Source organism: Dermacentor silvarum, chromosome 8 (genome assembly GCF_013339745.2).
Source record: "Dermacentor silvarum isolate Dsil-2018 chromosome 8, BIME_Dsil_1.4, whole genome shotgun sequence".
Lineage (NCBI taxonomy): Eukaryota > Metazoa > Arthropoda > Arachnida > Ixodida > Ixodidae > Dermacentor > Dermacentor silvarum.
The window spans coordinates 127,697,831-127,718,423 of record NC_051161.1 but is presented as its reverse complement, the minus strand read 5'-3'; the positions used below and the strand labels follow the sequence as shown (position 1 = coordinate 127,718,423).

Below are 20,593 nucleotides of genomic sequence, written 5' to 3'. Positions count from 1 at the left end.
TTTCCAATTTTCATCACTCTTAATTCACGCTATCACCACTTGATTCACCTTCATTCACTCTTAATTCGCTCTCATTTACTCTTCATTATCTTAGCTCACTCTATCTCATAATTACCTTTCGTTTGACTCCTATGACCCAACTAAACCACTTTAATTCACCATCAATTCACTCTTAATTCACCTCATTCACATCTCTGTATACTCATTTTTTAGCATTATCATTACCGTCATTACCCATTACTATCATTAATTCTCGGTTCTTGGCCACTTTACGGGTTTTCGACCCATTTTCTGCTTTGTCATGCTCATTATCATAATTACTGTAATGACTATCATGATCATTTATCGATATTTATATTCCTCGTGTAATTACATATTGATTGATATACCTATGATGTTATGGGGTTTTTAATGATCCTATTGAGTTACCGATTTTTGTACACATTCTTTACCAATTCTTTGTCCTATTTTCGGCTCCACTTTTTCAAGGTCACCCCGAAACGAGACATATAAGGCTTTCGCCATAATAAAGAAAGAGAAGGCAGGAATGTTAACCGTGAGAAGCGTCTCGTTGCATGGCTACCCTATACAGTGGGATAGGTGAACGAGAGCAGAATGGAAGAAGCAGTGAATGTGTGAACGCGCAGATAGCACAACGCAGTCGAAGGCGCTCGCACAAGAAATTCGTTTTGCAATATCGCGAAAGTGTTTTCACTGCTTTCTGGAACGATGATCGGACGATCGTCCTGTGACCGTTATATATTGAACGTAGTATCATTTTTACTAAGTGGTTGACGCTCTCTTCGCACTCGCAGGCATCACATGCGCCTAGCACTGTGAATCATCCCAGTTGGTGCTGAATACGGTACACGGTCCCGAGACGAACACTAATGTGAACTCACTAAAACAAAGGGAAAGACACCGACGGGGGCTTCAGAACATACAGGAAATATTTTTTTCTTACCCGTCATATTATGTATCTTCATTCTGGTTAGGCCGAACAATAGGGAAAGAGCGTACACTTAAAAATGCCCGAGTAGCCGACCTTGATCTGTGCGGAGTACAACCTGTGATTATCAAGCATGATCGTAATTGCCTGTCTCGTCGTGATGGCGTAGTGACTTTGGCGTTTCGCTGCTAAGCCCAAGGACGCGGGTTCGAATACCGGCCACATTTCGATGGGAGCGAAATGCAGAAACACCCCGTGTACCATGCATTGGGTGCGCGTTAAAGAACCCCAGGTGGTATAAATTATCCGGAGTCCCCCAATACGGCGTGCTTCATATTCATATCTTGGTTTAGACACGTAAAGCTGCAGAATTAATTAATTAATAGCTGCCTGTGTCAGTGCCAATTCAATTCATACATGATCAATAAACTTGCCAATTTGAAAAAATGTAACTGTGTGGAAATCACCGTTACCAAGGTAATGCCACTTTTTTTCTATCTGCTTAATGTCTCTTGTTAGTGTAACCCAGGGAGGTTTAAATGTCACCAGATGTCATCGTGCATGCATTGGTGTTAGCTAGCATGTAGGCTCTCTAATTGGATTCGTACGCGTGTTTCTGAATATGATCACACCATCACGAACAGTAGTGTAAAACAACGCTTTATTGAGATTACGGTTAGATTAAGTCTTTGTTCATCCACACTTGAATATCTGTACAGGTCATGGCATGTCTGCCACAGGCAATATATTAACAAGTGCTACGCGACAAAGTCGTCGTCGAACAATGAAACAGTTGCGTCAATACAAACAACACAGTTCACTCAACACATTTGTCACTAAGACATAATTTCGTCTCCGTGTATGACATGTAAATAATGCATACGGGCTAAAAAGACCACACCTCACACAAATACGGGTTGTAAACGTAGTCTCAAATAACAATTTTAAAAAATTTTTTTTGACGTTCACATGCATCAAATTCAGCTACCTGCCTTGCTCCCTGTATTTTGTTAAGGGTGCTAACTGTGCTGGTAGAAAAATACAGTAACAGTGCATGGGGCAGGACAAACACGAGGAAACGGATGGAGTGCTGACAGCCAACCAAAGTTTATTGTGCACAAAAAGCAATAGGTCCCGGGAATATTTTAGAAAAGGTTTGTTTAGCTCCAAGTGCAGGAAGGCGAATATTAATCAAGACGGAGCGCTACATACATTTATTCATTACAGTTACACAAGTCGGTACATTTACAGCTAACTCTCCGCCCTTTCCCTTCAGATTACTCAGTCCCATGCACTGCTACTACGTCAATTTTCTGAAATTACGCATCCCGCTGTCATCTTGTCCCTGCGCAAATAAATTTGAAAGTTAAACATCGTGCCCTCATCTATTGCATCACGAACATTCCCTGTCATGTGTCTAGCGAATCGATATATATAGACTCTACATCCCTCCCACAGAGCTATTATATCTCCCCGTCACGTTTCTAGTAGTACCGGATATAACGCAAGAACGTATGCGCTAGCAGATGCAGGTTGCGCGCGCACGACAACTCTGTTAATAACGTCTGTGACGTCATCACCATGTCACCACGAAGCGCTACTCTGCGCAGTTCTGATTTTCGTCACTCATTGATGAGTGCATGCTTTGAATTGTACAAAAGCTTTTAACTATTTAGCAGACTAAAAGGATAAAAAGATGTCTACATTGACACCCAACCCGGCCCAGAACCCTTGCTTGGGGTTGGGGCGCCGGAGCTCAACCACCGCGCCCACACGTGAACACGAGTAGCAATGATGACGCTTTGCATTACCCTGAGGATAAAACCCACATACGCCCTGATTTGAGCTAATGCCGAGTATCTTTGCGCCGTAACAAATATTATGAGACGTATGGAATGTGCACAGCAGTGTTGCCAGCAGAAATTCATGTTCGACTATGGTAAAGGATGCAGACCGAAGGGAGCGTCCTATTTTCGGGGCAGCGCATTTATCAGCCGCCAAACACATGAGTGAATGTAGAATAATAAGTGATGAGTTAAACATTTAAAGTTGACTGAACTCATTACCATTACTTAAAATTTCACTAATGCTCTTGAATTGCGCAAAGGCTCTCTAGTCATGTGTGTTGAGCAGCTTTACTGTTGAGCAGCAGTTTGGCGATAACCTTACGCCAGAGTTCATTCCTCTAGTTGGCATTGTAGTAAAACGTCTAAAACTAAACAAAGATTACCCATCAAATAACTTAGTGACATTCGCGAAACGAGCATCTTAGAACTGGTGAGAGCCTTTCTTTCCTTAACTTTCATTTTTTCTGAAAGTATAAAATTTGAGTACGAACCGTTTCTGTCCATACTCAAAGCATGTGCTCTGAAATAACAAAAAAATAATCAGTTGATCCGTCGTCAGTACACTTATTTACATTTGTAGCCACTAATAATTCATATGTCAACAAAGATGATTATGGCGAATGCGTCACATTCAATAAAAATCATTTCTTGAAGTAGGTGGTCATAGGGTAGCCGTATTGACTTACCACGCCATGCCCGTGTAACCTATGGCACTACATGTATTCTATATATATCTGAAAAATTCTGGACAAGAATAACGACATGCGCTTCCACAGTGACCAACAAAGCAGCGGCATCGAGCTGCTAAAAACGATGAGAAAATAAATATCATTTAGAGATGTTGTGCAGACTCCCCATTTCTTATTTTGCACTCTGCCCTCTATAATGTTTCTGTGAAAACCGGATAAATAAACATTGAATAGATATCTGCATCCTCATCGCTTCATTGTTTTACCTTTTGTTGAGATACTGACTGTGTTTCTCTATTTGTTTTGTTTATGATCCAGTAAATTTTCCGCAATACGTTTGTACATTTAATGCATTTCCTTTATGCGTATGTTTACCTTTGTTTAAGTTGTTCTTTAGTTTTACGTTACATTCATGCATTTCCTGCACATTAATTTTCTCCTGTACGTGTATGGAATTGATACCACTGTATGGCCATGCTGTGGTGCATGGACTCAGTCAAGCCTTCTCAGGCTTTTTGTCCGTGTTCGAAACATCTGACAGATGCTGAATAAATCTGAATTGAATTGAAATGAATTTATAGGCAATTCTAGCCCTGCTGCCGGTGAATCGTTCGACTTAACTCAAGTGCGCGCGAAGCGCTAACAGCTGACTAGCAGTGCTTACGCGATAAATAATGCCCATTGTGTTCACATAAATACCGAAGGAGCTTGTATGCCTGTCACAACTAAGTCACTGAAGACTGTCGTAAGCATCGCTAAAACAAATCATAAAACGTGGGAATGCTTTGTACACAGGATGGGGTAGCCACAAATTCAGTTCTCTGGCTTTGCAAGCAACAAATAAAAAGAGAGGTCACGTTCGGCAGCCCGAAACCAAGAGGTACACGAGAACACCTCCCAACGATCTAAAACTGCGAGAACTGCCATGCCACCGCAGTGACGAATACGTGTGTCCACATCTCGCATTGTCGTGTTCACCATGCATATCACTCACAGCAAGCAACACAGTGAAACGAGCGTCTGAGTTCAAGTCGGACGTGAGAGAGCATTGGTGAGCACTAAACATGGTTTGGCTGGAAAAATTGTCGGTCATTGAGCGTCCCGCCAAAGCACGTGTATCATCGGGAAGTGCCCACAAACATGGTAGGAAACGAAAGCACGCACTGGTTCACAGAACGCGAATGTTCGCCACATGGCGCAGAGCCGTGCCTTTACTGGAGTTGCAGAACACAGCACGGGCTCATTTCTTTTCTCTAACCCGAGTCACTCATTAATTCACCAGAAGCTGCACTTTTCTTTCGGGTTCATCTGAGATTCGGCACTGCAGTTGAAAGCAGCCGCGAACTCGGGCATGTTCATCAAGGGCATGTTACACCTTACGCTGAAGTCCGGGTACCGGTCGCTAGGACGAGAATTGGAGCACCACTTGTAGCAGAACGCTATAAAGAACAACTGGTCGCTGGTCACTCCTGGCATTCCCTGCAGCTCCAACGACGCGCCGGGCACCTCCTTTGCCCTGAGATAGGCGTCGTAGAGTCCCGACAGCCCAATGAAGTCCGCCATTATTTCAGAATCGGTGACGTCGTCCGGTTCGCTGAACTCTTCCTCCATCGGCATGTAGGAGTTTCGGATGCAGAAGGCGCGCTTCTCGTACTCGGCCTTCGAAGCCGGCGTCCACCAGTCTCGTTCGACGTTGTTGTCGTCTCGACGCCGGTTGGAAACGTCGAACGCGTGCATCATCTCGTGCGCGGCGAGGTGGCCTGCCGATGCGTAGTCGACGGCCGGGACCGTGCCGAAGAAAGGCGGCAGCAAAAGGCCCATGCCCACAACCATGGTGTTGAGAGGTGGCTTGTATATGGCGTTCACCAGGGCCATGTCATCGTTGACGCGCACCGGGGCGGGATGCTCCGAAAGGCGTTCCAACGCCTTTCTGCTGGTAGACCGCGAGGCGCTCAGCCAGTTGCTTATAAATGAGGGTCCCGCGTTCTCGTACGTCTCGTAATATCGATTGAGGGAGTCGTCGTTCTGCGACCCTTCCGGGTAGCCGACTATCTTCTTCATCTTCGCCAGTTTTCTCACAGCTATCTCCCTCGTGCCGTCTTCCATCCACGATGACTCAGCTATTCGAGACCTGAGTGACTCCGCGATGCTGGACACCATTTCCTCGGCCCTCGATACCGTGTCGGTGGTCACCGATGCGTGGTAGAAGGCGGCGTAAGCTGCTGTGTGCATCACTTTCGACGTGTGCTTCAGGCAGCGGTTTTCCCACTGAGAAATGGCGCTGCTCATTTGAAACGAACCAGTACTACTAACGTGGGCCATCTGCCTCAGCTGCCTGGACAGGTCAAAGCTCATCCAGATGCGAAGGTGATTCGGGTTTGGAATTTTTTGAAAAACCTTCGCGAGGAACGTTACCAAGTATCGTGTCTCGAATGCGACGTAATGTTCGCCAGGCAACAGTGCGCTCGTGATGTTCCCCATGTAGTAGTTCCAGTTGTCACCTTTCTTGCCCAAGATGCCTTTCTCCATTGTGCGCAGCAGCAAAACCAGCCTTTCTCTCGCGTCTGGCGCCTCGTCCTCGTACGCGTCCCTGCCGAGCTTTATAAGATAATCCTCGATCGTTCCTATCGTTGGTGCAAGCTCCCGGATCAGATCGTCGTTCAGCCCGAGCCACCGAAGATGCTGTTCAATCGCCTTGTCGCTTGCCCGGTGGCCGTCGTAGAGAGACCGCCGCATGCTGAGAACTACGTGCAGACGCTCCGCATTGCCCGGGATAGTGTCCACCCTGACGTTGAACAGCGTCGGGAGGCCGTAAGTAAGCGGAAAATCGAGCATCACGTACGCCGGGTCCACGTCAGACTGAACCTCGAACGTCGCGTTGCGGCCACGAAGGAAGCCGACGATGTCCGCGCTGGGGTCCTGACCCGAAGGGGCGTGCTCTTCGTCGCCGAAGAGGTCCACGCAAGACTGGAACAGTCCGGCCGCCTTCTGCACGGCCGTCTGGCCCTCCGAAGGCACCGACGTGTTGCGCAGGGCGCCGATCACCGACCTCCTGATCCTCAGAGCTTGCTGACCGAACACGCTGGTCAGCTTCGAGCTCGGAGCCAACTTCCATCGCGTGCACACGTGTTTGTGGAAGTCGTTGCAGGCGTTGTATTTGGGTGACAGTGACTGGCTGTACAAGTCCGACACGGCCTGGCACTGTTCGGTGTCGCACGGCGGTCCCGGAAGTACTGCGGGTCCGGTCGAAGGTTCGGCGTGATGATCACTGCCCACTGGCACCAGGTCCAGGCCGAATACCGTGCCCAGGGCCACTGCAGTGAGCACCAAGAGAGTCGCGATGACGCCGGCCGCGACCATGGCCTTCTTTCCGCAGCACTTCCTCTTTGAGGACCCGCTGGCACGCTGCGATTCCTGCGTTGAAAGACGAGTGCCGCGTATGTAATAAAAGTGCAGCTAGCGAAAAAATCAACATGTTATTCAGCGCGCCCTTAATGAAATCCTGGAGTTCTCAGCTTCCTGCTGATGTCAGCCGTGCGCTTCGAGTGAGCTCGCGAGTACTACTACGTCGCTCCCCCGTATTTCACGCTCCAAGCAGCTGTTGCAGGCAACAAAAGGAGAAAACGGCGCTCTGCGCCAGGAAAAGCTGTGCACACACTGGGGTCTGCTACCACAAAAGAAAAGATCTGCATTCGCTGTGCCGGAGCGACTCTTGTGTTTCAGCGTTTAGACGTTCGCTATAGCTTCGGAGTAGCCTGACGTTGGAGTTTCCTGAAGTGTATTTTTATTTGTTCGTTCCCAATCACCTGTGGACGGATATTACTTAACAGGTACTCTAATGTTATTTCCGATTTAAAGATATTTGCACGCTTATCTGTATCCGGTCATTTCACGGTAACTTATGCGCGGGCTCACACTACTTAGCGCAATAGACCATTCTCTGAGGTGAGCCCAAGATTTTATTTCTTGTAGCCTTTTAGTTTGTGATACAGCACATTAAGTAATACGAAGTGCACAGACATGCCTAAGATGGCGCAAGTGGCTGAAAAATTAAACGACAATATACAATATTGAATAGTTAGCTCTCAATATGGTTCCTCATGTTTGCTGCTTTCCTAACCGCCTCTTTAATAGACGTAATTTTCACGTACGGATCGTACTTCCAGTGTGCACTGTCGGTAAACCGCAAATAAAACTGTAAAATATGAACCGACTTGGTTTAAAGAAATCAAGTGACCGAAAAGTGCTAACCGTTGACGATATAGCTGCGCGTCGAAACGGGCGCCTGTTTCTGTTATCCGGCCTCTTTTCCTAACCCAAAATATATTCAAACGTATCCTGTGGGACGAGGAATCACAAGGTACGCGTTCTCTAAGATATCTCTCCTGCATGCACTGCTAAAAATGCGGCAATTACGCCTTGTCTCCTCCGCGGTGCAGTCAGTCATTGCTTACTTTTGATTCTTTATTTATTCACGACATTCATCGTCACAGATGCTCTTGCTATTGCGGTGACACGCTCGGTCGCACACGAGCCCCAGTTGACTAAAACGAAGACCCGTGATGCTTAATCGTTTGGACATGCAGAAGTATAGTGCGGACAATAAGACAAAGCGCACAAGAGTTTCACGAGAGTGCTAGCATTCCGCTTTGAATCGCACACTCACTCGGTCCAGTTGACCGCTGACAGTGAAGATTCCTTGAGTGCCGTTGGTCACGTGAGCTCCAGGCTGCAACGGAAGCAGAGGAAATCACAGCAGTCTTAGCTGTCAGATTATGTGCACCGCGCTTCAAGCTAATCACACAAAAAAGGTGCTAAAATACCGTCTGTCTAAATTCATCTAAATCCGGCACGTAGCAAGTATCGAAAGTAGGTGGTCGACCTACTCTCGCGGAACCTGTCGAAAACAAGGGAACTGAGGAACGTTTACAAATGTGAGCAGTTTGATACAAACGTTCGTAAAGGACAATAATGAGGCTACAGTGGCTCACCATTCGCGTCCTCCCACCCACCTCTGATTTAATTCCATACCACGTATCCTGCATAGGTCATAAGCTTTGCTGCAAAATAATTTCTTAGTGCAGCAGTCCTCCACTTTCTCGGATTTTATTATTATCTCGAGAGAAATCACAGACTCCAATTTAACCGAGCGCAATCTTTCGCGTTATCGTTTTCACGGCAGTATGTGCAAAAAAGTAGGTGCGAAAAACATGAGATCATAGCGAGATTATATGCCAGTATTTTTCTCTATTGGAGAATACGTTCGCGCACTACGGCCTCATTATGACAGTATATCACATAGTTGTCATCATTGCTTTATTGCGTTCACTGCATGTTATAGGTGTCTCGTGCAAATGTGACATTACCTTCGTTCAGCCTGAGTCAAACACACGTCATGCCTGAAATTATCGTTACTTGAATACAGCCTGACATGAAAAAGAACGGACAGAAACGAATCGACGGAAGAAGCGCTCTATCTCTGTTCTTGTACTGTTCTAGAGCTTCATTCGGGGAACGAAGAATTTCAATCAGCTATCAAAAAATACGTTTTATTTCCTCGGAAGTTCTTCTAGTTATGTCACCCCTTCTAATTATATGTCAGCTTTGCCTCTGTCTCACTTTCCTCGCACCGGTTCCGTGATTCTTATCTGTTCTACGCATTGAGTGAATACACTCATGCGTAGAACCATCTATTTCTCTTTCCTCAAGAGAGATATTATCTACTGCTGTTTTATCTATTGCACGCATTCCAGTTTTTCAATCGCCTGAAGTAAAATTTATCACGTTTCTTTTTTTTCATCGCCTGTTGCACGATGCCATAACTCCCTTGATGGGTTCTCTGTCTCTCTCTCTCTCTCTTTCGTACACTATAATGCACCTGGCATTGACCACTTCAGAGTGCTCTGACAGCAATAAAAGGGTCGTGAAAATGAGCTACCAAACTTCATTACAAACGTAAGTGGCGTATATCATGGATAACCAAAATTCACCATGACTTTTCTAACCAGCTTATCTTCGAAATACAGCATGAGTGCTGTCTCGTAGCAATTTTCAGCGTTGCCGGAGCACCTTGAGCCGACCATGTAAATGATATTTCAAGTTATCAATATACGAGAGGTTAACACTGGTTTTTCTCCTTATGGGTCCACAAATCTCGCAAACATGACAACGACCATGTTCGGCGGGCAATGTTGGGTGCATTGTGACCGCACTTGGAGCACTTTTATATATATATATATATATATATATATATATATATATATATATATATATATATGCCGCATTGAGGTCAATGTTAGCCTCTCGTCAGGTCAACTGCACTGCGTTTGTGAGAAGAGGTCGCGTCAGAACCACACAGGCTGTCGCCTGTTGGTGGCTCCTTTTTCATCACTCTATCTCCATTTTATGAATTTGCCGGCGGACACGCGCCCGACGACGCGGGCTTCGTCAGCAGGCGCATTCCTGCAGCCCAACGCAACACTCGGCGCGACGCAGCTGTGCTTACGCACGCAGCAGAGAACGTGCGGTCAACAACGTTCATCCGCCACCAGGTGTCTCACCTGATACGCTCGGGAAGCGTTGACGGCCCCCGCCCCGTTGCTGACGGGAACTCCCGGCTGCAGTTGCGTCTGTGGGGATAGATAGAAGGAGAACGTAAGAAAAAAAAAGAACAGGAATACGACGAATACGCCCGTAAATAATCTCCAGCGCACGTAAACAATTACATTGCTGTGTCGTCGTCGTCATATTCATTACAGCTTAATTAAGACAGCAGCTACGGAAAAAACAAAAGGCACCCCCCAACATCCTTCCCCAAAGATCTCCATTCACCGTTGTACCGGGAAATTCATGACAATTGGAGGAATTTCAATGCGCTGAAATGGTAATAAATACGGTGCAACCGACAACGGCACAGTTAGAGAAGTGCAACAGCACCACACAGCTGAATAACATATTTATTAAGAAGGCGCTAAGTAACCGGTGTACTTTTCACAAAGGCTGTATGTGTAATCGTGGAGGAGTCCGTCCGCTATTATTTTAGTGTCGCAGGCCGACGGGTGAATGCGTTTGGCCAGGTTCACCTGGAGGGATGCCAAGATAATCGCACAGGATGTGAGCATTGTTCTGGATACCCCCAAATGCATTGTTCTTGAAACCACCGGAATTCCCATGCAAACAGGTTTGCCACGACACTTGCCCAATACGCTATACCTACAATACGTTATACATACAGTTGCATAAGAAAGTCTGCCCTTGATAAACACGTCGGTGAGCTGACGTCATATCGGAAAGCAAAAGGTGGCGATATCTCGTGGCTTGTATCCGTTGAGGCAGCGACTCAAAGCTCGCTTGATGCCCGAGTATCGATGTGTCCACGTTCAATATAAACAGCACAAGCTGCACTTAGGCCTCAATCTGACTTCTACAAAGTAAAAAATAGCATGCCATTTATATCCCCGGTGCAATAAATTGCAGGAAAACGAGTGGCCAGATTCACAAAGCTTTTCTTTCGTAAGTTCGCTTTGCCATAGGCTGGCCGCATTCGCTAATAATATGTATAGTATCCGGATTGACAAAAATTCTTTCTTACGAAAAATTCTAGCGTAAGAAGTTTTTGTGAATTCAGGCCCGAGGTCACGAAGTAGCTGACCGAAATAGATTGTGATTGAAAAGGTACAGGAACGCAACGCGTAATGGACGTAGCGATACCATCTTCAGAACTACCGAAAACAAAAAACAAACAAACCACGACGTAATTGTTGATTGTTACAATACAACATTTCACTATAATCATGCAGGCAACAAACTGGCTGTCAAATTAATTTCGACATCAAAGCATGACGCGTTCGCTGGAAAAAAAAAAGCAGTCATGTAGGCATTATGTGATTCCACACGCCAAGATGGCGTACGTGAATCTAACCAGATATATACGGGGATGACACAACTACCTTTCTCCTATTAGAAGTGTTGAAAGGCCTAATTCGGCTTCAACGCATCGGACACAAAGACTCTCACCATAGTTATTCCACCGTAGTTATTCAGTGTATGATGATGATACGGGTTCTTCGGTAACACGCTTAGTGTCACCCAGGAATCCCTACAGGTTCCGAAACGTCTGTTTTTTTTTTTTTTTTTTTTTTTTTACCTTTACTTGGTCAGGGACCACGACTTCATTATGTCACCTTACCAGATCAAAATGACAGCCGTGACGTTACGAAGTAACAAAACCATGCGGATTGGAATTAGAAAGACCCCCATCGCGTCACCTTCTATATAAACTCTATGGTACAGGTGGGCTGCTCATGTACTCTTTAGAGCAAACGGGTGTCAAGGAAAAAGAGACGCACACAAAGCAGTTGCGTTTCCATTCATGCCAATTCTCTTAACATAACAGAACAGCGGTTCCTCTCACGTTCGCCACTTTTCAGTTTCCGCTCCTTGTGTACATGTAGGCAGTCCAAGGAAGACTGCTACTACATTCTGCGTGACCTGACTTTACGAGTCACCAGAACCTCAAGTATGTTACTGAAGACGACGTAATGCCGAAGGTGCTGTTACCCGAACACATGCAAGTTTCTTCTTTGGGCAACGAGACACGTTATTCTGACATCACCGCAAAAGAATGCGTCATATCTCCTCGTGGTAGTAATCTGAAGATCTGTATCGGCTCGTCCATGCAGGGAAGTTGGCAGTTTGCGCCTTGGTGGAAGCCGCACTATACGATAACCTCGTGGCGAACGCGAGGCACGCGAGTCCAGCTCAGGAACGGAGCCGCTGCAACCCTGGCATCGTCTTCATCTCACCCGCCGCGGTGACTCTTACGCTGCTAAGCACGAGGTCGCGGGAGCGAATCCCGGCCGCGGCGGCCGCCTTTTGTTGGGGGCGAAATGCAAAAACTCCCATGGCCCGCGCTTTGTGGGCGCGTTAAAGATCCTCTGGCGGTCAAAATTAATCTGGAGTCTCCCACTACGGCGTGGCTCATAATCAGATCTTGGTTTTGGCACGTAAAACCAAAGAATTTAATTCAATTCAATTTGTCTTCATCTCATCGCAGTCCATGCTCTGCCTCGGAACCCTCGAATAAACAGAGATGGTCCAACCGACGTGACAGTCCCCTCACCTTAAACGCACTGGCCTGTTACCGTGATATATGTAACTATCGTGTCAATTCAGGCATTGTCCGGCCAAGCTATAGTGTAGCAACCTTGCTTCGTCGGACACTTGCCTTATAGGGACGGCATTACTTCGAGCGTGCCCTCCTAGTGGCAGGAGCGCCCGAGAAACATACGCTAGCCCGCACTCCTCACTCTGATATCTTGCCTGTGTGCAAACAGTCAGCGCACAGATTAGCCTCCGCCGCCGCTCGAGCACTTCACGCACATAGACGCGTCCAAGAGCAGCAATGGAATGCCAAGCTTGTCGAGCTTCGAAGACTCGTCGACAAAAGTTGATCAGAGGAACTCGGACGACACAAACAGCTGCTGCCCTGTTCGCGAGACTGCAGTCAGATATAGCTTCTCCGCAGTATTTCTGAGGTTCGAATGTTTGTTTTTAATAACGCGTCTGTTTTTCCCATCTGCATGTGTGCTTTGCGCACGTAGTTATGTGCATATGTGCTTTGCTTGTGGATCCGAGTCTTGCGTGTTTTGCGAATGTATAGATGCGCATCTGTGTTTCGCGTGCGTGCATGGATTACTATACGTGCTTGCGTGTATTGTACGCATGGACGGACGGACGTACGTACGTATGTATGTATGTATGTATGTATGTATGTATGTATGTATGTATGTATGTATGTATGTATGTATGTATGTATGTATGTATGTATGTATGTATGTATGTATGTATGTATGTATGCATGCATGCATGCATGCATGCATGTATAAAGACGGGACAACCTGAGCCGCAAACAATCAACGATCTGTGTCTGTTCTTCGGCTCCGTGTCCAGTCTTCGGCTCTGTTTCCTTCAAAACGGGCACTGCGGCGATGACAAAAAAAATTCTGGGGTCTTACGTGCCAAAACCATGATTAATATGCACACCGTAGCCATGATCAATTTTGACAACCTGAGGCTCAGTAACATGCAGCCAGTGCGCGGTACATGAACGTTTTGCACTTCGCCTCATGCTCAGCAGTGGAACGTCATAGCCAATGAGCTACCGCGACGGGTTTCGGCGATGGCAAAGAGTGGATGCCAGGTAAGGGGGCGACCTGCGCATATGAGCGCTGAAGAGAGACAGCGAGAGAGAAAGACGTTTATGACATTTTAAAAATGTACATGTATTAAAAGCCAACCCCAGTGGTTTTTCCGGTGAGGTGCTTAGATTAGGTTAATCTAGGCACCTATGTGCCTAGGTAAGGTTAATCTAGGCACCTCACCGGAAAGACCACTGGGGTTACCTTTTAATACGTGTACATTTTTTTAATTTCATAAACGTCTTTCTCTCTGGCTTTGTCTCTCTCTCGGCGCTCATATGCGCAGGCATATGTCTGACATCCATTCTTTGAAATATCCTGCGTGTACGCCTGGGATATCATTTTTAGCTTACATAAGGTCTTTCTCACTTTATATCTACCTTGTATGACAACAAAGGAGACAAGCGTCATCATTCGCGGCAAAACGACCGTCCTCTCGATATCGGGAAAAGGTAGTATACCCATGCAAAATATTTTGCCTTTTTTTTCGAAGCTCATACCGAATGGTTAACGACCATCATCATTTACCGCCATAAAAAGCTTTCTTTCTACTCTCCGCCATGGAGACGATTCTCAATCTTGTGTCCCGTGGCAGCTCACTTCCAACAACTGAAGCTGTGAGCACATTGTGAACTGAGGAGTTGATGGCTTGGCCAGTACAGACCCAACCTCCGCTCTGAGAGTTGGAGCGTTCGTGTCGGCTATCCGTAGCCAGACTGAGTAAGAGTACATCCGGTTTGCTGCATTACATTGGTGGAAACGAAACAAAAAAGAAAAGGGGAAGTCGTGAGAGGTGATGCGCACACTCTCACAACAGCGTTCAAAATGCATTCAAAGGCGGTTGTACAACCCAGCCGTGTATTCTACATTCAGATATACAGTTAGGAATTTAGGATGTATTCTTTAGATAACATATATGCACTCTCAGAAGGGGGCAGGAGAACGAGTAGTGGACACCTCATAACTAAGTACTGCGGCGAGCCGATTTGTCGATGCAGTGAAAAATATTGTTAAATAAAATCAGTGATCGAATTTCAAGGAGCACCAAAATTGAAACCTGCGGCGAACGCTGCGAAAGTGAAATTTTCTGGTTCTATCTGTCTGCAAGGTTGGTTTCTCCGTCCCGGCCACATGTTGTGGTTTACAGCTCCGACCGTCGGCGCGCTTTGGTAATTCCAGCGATCTGTCTCGAGAAAATACCTGTTTTCCAGTACCACCGAGCAGACGCCGAAATTGCCTCGTTACGAAATTCTACCTCAGAATAGATGAAGAACGCTTAAGCTCAGTAATAAATCAAATTTAATAGTGTCGGAATCTCTTATAGGCAATGTTACTTCCCCGAATACATGGACGTGAAGATATTACCAGAACGCTGAACAACTCCGGTGTAGAATATTTTGGTTCTCGCTCTCCGATTAAATATCCTCTCAGCTTTTTTGACAAGCATGCGCAACCAAAGTCTCAACGTACGTACAGTCCATAACTGCTCACAGGCACTGGTTAGACACTCTCTCTGCGACTGAGCAGAATTCATTGTGTGAATACATTCTCAGCAGGTGTCCGTGACAGCAGAAGCATATGCTTCAAAACTGCATGTCACACAAGTACGGCCCACCTCAAAACGTTGCACACTCGCATAGTAGCTGGAGCATATCAGTGAACAGATCCAGCGGATCCAGCCTTGAATATGCCAGAACACGATCACGTCTCCTTCATTCGTGGCTATTAAGGTGGCAGTAAAGAGACTTAGTCTACTTATAGTGATGACGGCTTCTGCTTTTCACGTGTTAGTTTTCCGTCTCCATTACCTGCCTACTGCTTTTTGGGCATCTACACGATGCGTTCACCCAATGGTGTCCTGTCCGTTCTTTAGTGGCTGACCCTTCCATCCATCCTCACTATATTGACAGATACGTTTCCCCTCTAGAAACCTGAACAACAATTTGTGTGTTATTCAGACAGCTGCAAATGAATCGAGCAGTGTTTGTCGCCGTATGCAGGCGATGTACACGTGATCCTCTGCACCAAGTTCGCACATATACGTACCGTATATACAGCGTAAAACATGACATGAAAACAATGCAAGAGGGCTGGGTCTTCAACTGGAACCGCTGCGTACTTTTGATTAAGAACGGAGAGCCCACTGTGACGTACAAGACGATAATCTTTTCGGGACCTCATGCATTGACGCTACGGCACCGATGCATTCGAAAACGAAAAGAATGCTGGAGAAGGAAATGTGCGGTTGAAGGCAAATGCGCGTGAGGCTCAGGGTGAAGTGAGCCTGAATGCACGGAAAGAAACCAACAGCGTAGTAAATCACAGACCATCGAAATCAGTACTCTCTTCTGTGTGCAATAAACAAAAAAGGAAATTGCACGTGCACCGATGATGTTCCTGTACAAACTCATAATAATCACTTGAGTAGAAATACAAAGCTGTTTCGCATTGCTGCTCGTATTCGAGAACAAAAAACGTAATTGTTCTACTGGCAGACTTTGGTGAGAGCAAACAATTTTTATCGAGTGATGGATTCATTCTATCAGACAGTTTCGACAAAAATGTTTCTTTTGCAGGTGCACAGCTCTAAAGCCCATTCACTGCTCACGTCATGGTTTGTCGAGTCTTTATCATATTATCACAGTTTCATCGTAACAACAGTTATTCAATTATAACGACGTCCTTGTTCTTGGTGAAGACTAATACATTGGAGCTCAGTACACATGTCTCGTATCAACCAATTGGAGTCTAAATGAGTGATTTCACTGTTGCCATGCAGGCGCATCCACCTCCGGGCAGTCAATTTATGAAACGATTGTTTTGTCTAAAGAGAAAGCGCCAGCTTGAAAAACACGGCACACGTATCAGCGGAGGAACAATTCATTGTATCCAGACGGTATCATCAACTGTAGTTGCACTCCCTCCATCACATTATTTATTGAGTTTCGTTGAAGTCTAGAAACTCACGCAGACATTTCGCCGGGTTGAGCAGTCGTAAAAAAACAGACTACGACCAAAATACAACAGCTGACGCCCCCAGAATCCACTCCATTCATGGGTTCAACGACAGAAGCCACAAACTTGGGAAGGTACTGTGTCGTAGACACGTCTGCTACATACGGTAAGCAACTGATAACCGCAGGTCTGCAGCTCAAGGTTTAAAGCGTGCTTGGCTCAGGAAGCGCAAAAACAGGACATTTCTCTGTCTAACTTTAAACACCGTTAAGTGTCGCCGGTTCTTGCGCTATCAATCCCGCAGTAATAGATGCAATGGCGTACGTCTATAGGATTTAGAGTATTCACGCCTAAAGCAGGTTTTTTTTTCAGACAATGCTTCGTCGGAATGCAGCACTGGGCCAATGAAAAAAAACTGAATGATAATAAACCACAGATCAGTGCAACTGTTAGCAGGTCTACACGTATCGCAGCTCCAAACAGCTGCAAGTAGCCCTTATTTCACCTCTTTGCTGGTTTGCTACAGTTTCGTGCACCGTATAGAGAAGGGAGGGCGAACTGCACCAATTTTTTTACCTCGGGACTTCCTAGGTGCTACAGCAAGAGACAGAAAGCAGGCAAAATTGACGTCAACGCTCTCTCCATCTGTACTCCTCGAGTGCGGCAAGGCAGCCATTCGCTGGTAAATCTATCATACATTGTTTTAAACTAGTACTTACACATTCTTGTTAAGTTGTAGAAACTACCACACACTTTTCGTACGTGAAAGGATGACGCTTACCATATAAAGGTTGAAGAAACACTTTTTGGACATTTTCATTTCGCACATAAAGTATAGTCTCGAAATGCTGGACCTGGCCTCATCGTAATTGTTGTGGCCGACTTGACAAAGAGCAATTTTTTTCCTCCCGTTTTGGCATAAGGCTCGGTATGATGATATATTGTGCATAGAAAAATAAACAACAGTATGGCAGCGCATTTTATTTTTTTATTTTCAGTGATTCCTGGAAAGGAACAATGCAATCTATCATGACGCATTCACAACCTCGGTACTGGAAAGTAATATCGCGTCAGTACTATTTTAACAAAAGGATCTCGGAACGTTTTTTACGCACGTGAGGGCAGCTTTTCTTTCCCATACATATGCTGTAATAGAAAGTCCGCAACTTCCACAAAAATAAACGTAGCGAAATGGTTCCTACCAAATAATAACGGTAAGCTAAACAATATCAGCAATTGCGAAAGACGCGAATCATTAATGGCAATTAAAGTCGTCGAGCTGCACACTAGTCTATCAGGGACGCCTCTAGATAAACCCTAACCACTTTGATTCACTTTATTCACCCTGCGCTTAAATATAACTAAGCGAGCGTTCTTGCATTCTGCCGCCATTCTGCCGCAGCTCAGAACTGAACCCAAGTCTTCGTTCTCAGCAGCCCAATGTCCGATAATAGTCAATGAGCCACGGGAGCTGCTTTCCCCCAGCGCATGACGCAGCAAAGTGAACATAAAGAGATATGACCATGATCTCTTTAGAAGATTACAAAAACAAAAATTGGCCGGTAACCATCGGGCCAAAGTCAACGTGAAGCGATATTCATTGTCAAAGTGAAATGATAGCTTCCCTCTAGGGCCTGTCAGGTATGTCACTGGGATGCCATATAGGTTAGCTGTATCAGACATATACCAGGCATGTAGGTGCTGTCGCGTTGCATTTTGTATAGAATCGGCCCACGTTGCAATCTAACACCCGATAAAAAGACACACATCGCGCACTAATATCATGATCGCCTCACCAAGTGACCAGCTTTGATTACAATGCTACCTGGATCTGCCCAGTTTACTCAGCCAGACAGCCGTCTATGCAAAGTGAGAGAAGAGCTGAAGAATAGTTAGCTTTAAAAATTACTAAGAAAGTTATCAACAAAGGTTGACAATTGTTGCCTCGACAATTACCTGGTAGTTTCCCGCGGGTTCCACTCTATATACTGCCGACGTTTCAAATTCGGTAGCCATATAGTTACGTCAAATGTCGGCACGTGACGAGGAAAGAGCCTCAATTTAAAATGAAAACATCCATACCTAGTATCCTGTGTGCAACGGTTGCGTCCGACGCGTGTGGCGTTGCTTAGATTTGTGTATCCACCATAGCAGCCGCCGCAACGTGAAAAGCGACCGCGGTCCAGGACCAAGCGCAGCCTTCAACGCACCTACACGGTTGCACGCGGTCCGCCCTCTTCGGTGCAATTCTTAATGCGAAATGAGGCAGTCCACCCTGATGACGCTAGTGCCGCAAATGACGTTGGGGAAGCACGAGCCGATAAACCTATCTAAAGCGACGTTATCTGCTTGGTTGCCTCTGTCAGCAACCTATTGCTTGCAAAGACTGGCGAGCTGTTATCCATAAGCTACATTTTTTTTTCTTTCATTGTCAGAAATTAGAGATAAATCATGACAACCGGTCAAGCAATTCGAGAAACACTTCCGGAACGGGACTAGCAGTAATTACAGGTATATACTGGTGGAGAAAGTAAGAAGCGAATATCATGATTACCTGCGCAGAAGTGCAAATTGATTGCTTTGTATAGTAGCCTGTAGTTATCGCCAACTACGTTTTACTGTATCCTGGAGGATTGCCCGCTAAAATAGTTGAAGTTGCCTCCCTGTAATAGGCATTTTAGGTAACCCACCTAGAAACCGGTACACTTATTATAAAACTAGGATCACAGTTTTCCCAATAAAATAAAATGCAGGGGGAATATGGGAACATCTTGAAACACGCTGACATCTGAGCGCTCAGCCTTGCGAGACTCGTATGAGCGTTCTGGTGAGAGATTGCGTCCTTTCTGCGTCTTCTTACAATTTATGTTCTCGAGAAGCCCTTGTGCGCAGCGATAAGCTTTTTTTATATAGTTCCGTAATCCCTGAACGCGGAAATCGATAAAAGAGAGGGACAATATCTATTCAAAGTGAGGCACAGAGGTCACTCTCTGCTGGAGAGAATTAATTAACTATATAATAATAAATAATTGATTGAGTGAGTGAGTGAATAATCGATTATTTAATTGATTGCTGCTCGAATAACTGCTTCATTGATTATTTCATTGGCTTATTGATTGATTGATTGATTGATTGATTGATTGATTGATTGATTGATTGATTGATTGATTGATTGATTGATTGATTGATTGATTGATTCGAAACGCTGGCAACAAGCACAACATGTTGCTGCCTTCTCCACAAATATCAATTGTTAAGGGAATGACGGATGATGACTGGCGAAGTGATACACTTGAGCTATTTATCAGTTCGCAGACAAACGTGCTGCAGTCAATGGCAATTAACGAACATTTCGCCGGAGGGGATCCGAACGGGAACAGAAACTGATAGTGCATGAAAGAATCGGTAAAAAATCCAGGTACTCTTCCGAAGTTTATGGTATTGTTTCACGTGTCTTCGCTTCACCTTTCTTGCAGTAATACGTATATTGTAACGCAGCGACACTATCGGCAATGTCTAACCGAGCTACAAAAAAGAGCGTGCACAAGTACACGAGTGCACGAACTCATACAGTGAACGTGGTAATGGCACATATATACAGGGTGTGAGATACGCTAATGCCTATGTTCGAATTGAATGCTTCAACTTCAACATTATCAAGAGAGATTTCTAGGCGCAGTTCCAATTTTGCACAAAGAAGAAACAATCTTTAGGTTAATTCTATACTTCCACATTGTCCGCAGGATTGTCTAACACTAGTATTAGAAGAAAGAAAGTTACCTGATCGACTTTCTTTTAAATATGAGTGCAAACATTATACGGGTCCGAAGCACATGTTGGAATTTATGTTAAGTGGTTAAATAAATGCCCCACAATTAACGTCATTGCGTGCAATCGTGTTTCTTTTCAACTATAGGGCTGAACGAATATTCGAAATTTCAAATACGAAATCAA

At 45.4% G+C, this 20,593-nt stretch overlaps 1 protein-coding gene across 8 annotated transcripts in view; it reads right to left on the bottom strand.

Annotated features, from left to right (window-relative positions):
* LOC119461693 (neprilysin-1) overlaps positions 1 to 20,593 on the bottom strand; it is a 559,943-nt gene that overhangs the window by 458,366 nt on the left and 80,984 nt on the right. For 2 of the 8 annotated variants that reach the window (XR_007468228.1, XR_007468230.1), the window contains exons 4-6: positions 10,046 to 10,114; positions 8,152 to 8,214; positions 3,114 to 6,899 (exon numbers count right to left, since the gene is read on the bottom strand). Coding sequence is in view for 1 of the 8 variants with exons in the window: in XM_049671919.1 (XP_049527876.1) it covers positions 4,761 to 6,899; positions 8,152 to 8,214; positions 10,046 to 10,114 (2,271 nt within the window). In the remaining 7 variants the exon portion in view is untranslated. Of the gene's footprint in view, positions 1 to 350; positions 6,900 to 8,151; positions 8,215 to 10,045; positions 10,115 to 18,721; positions 18,906 to 20,593 lie in introns of those variants that run through there. The other 6 variants (XR_007468234.1, XR_007468232.1, XR_007468229.1 and 3 more) reach the window with 6 other exon arrangements.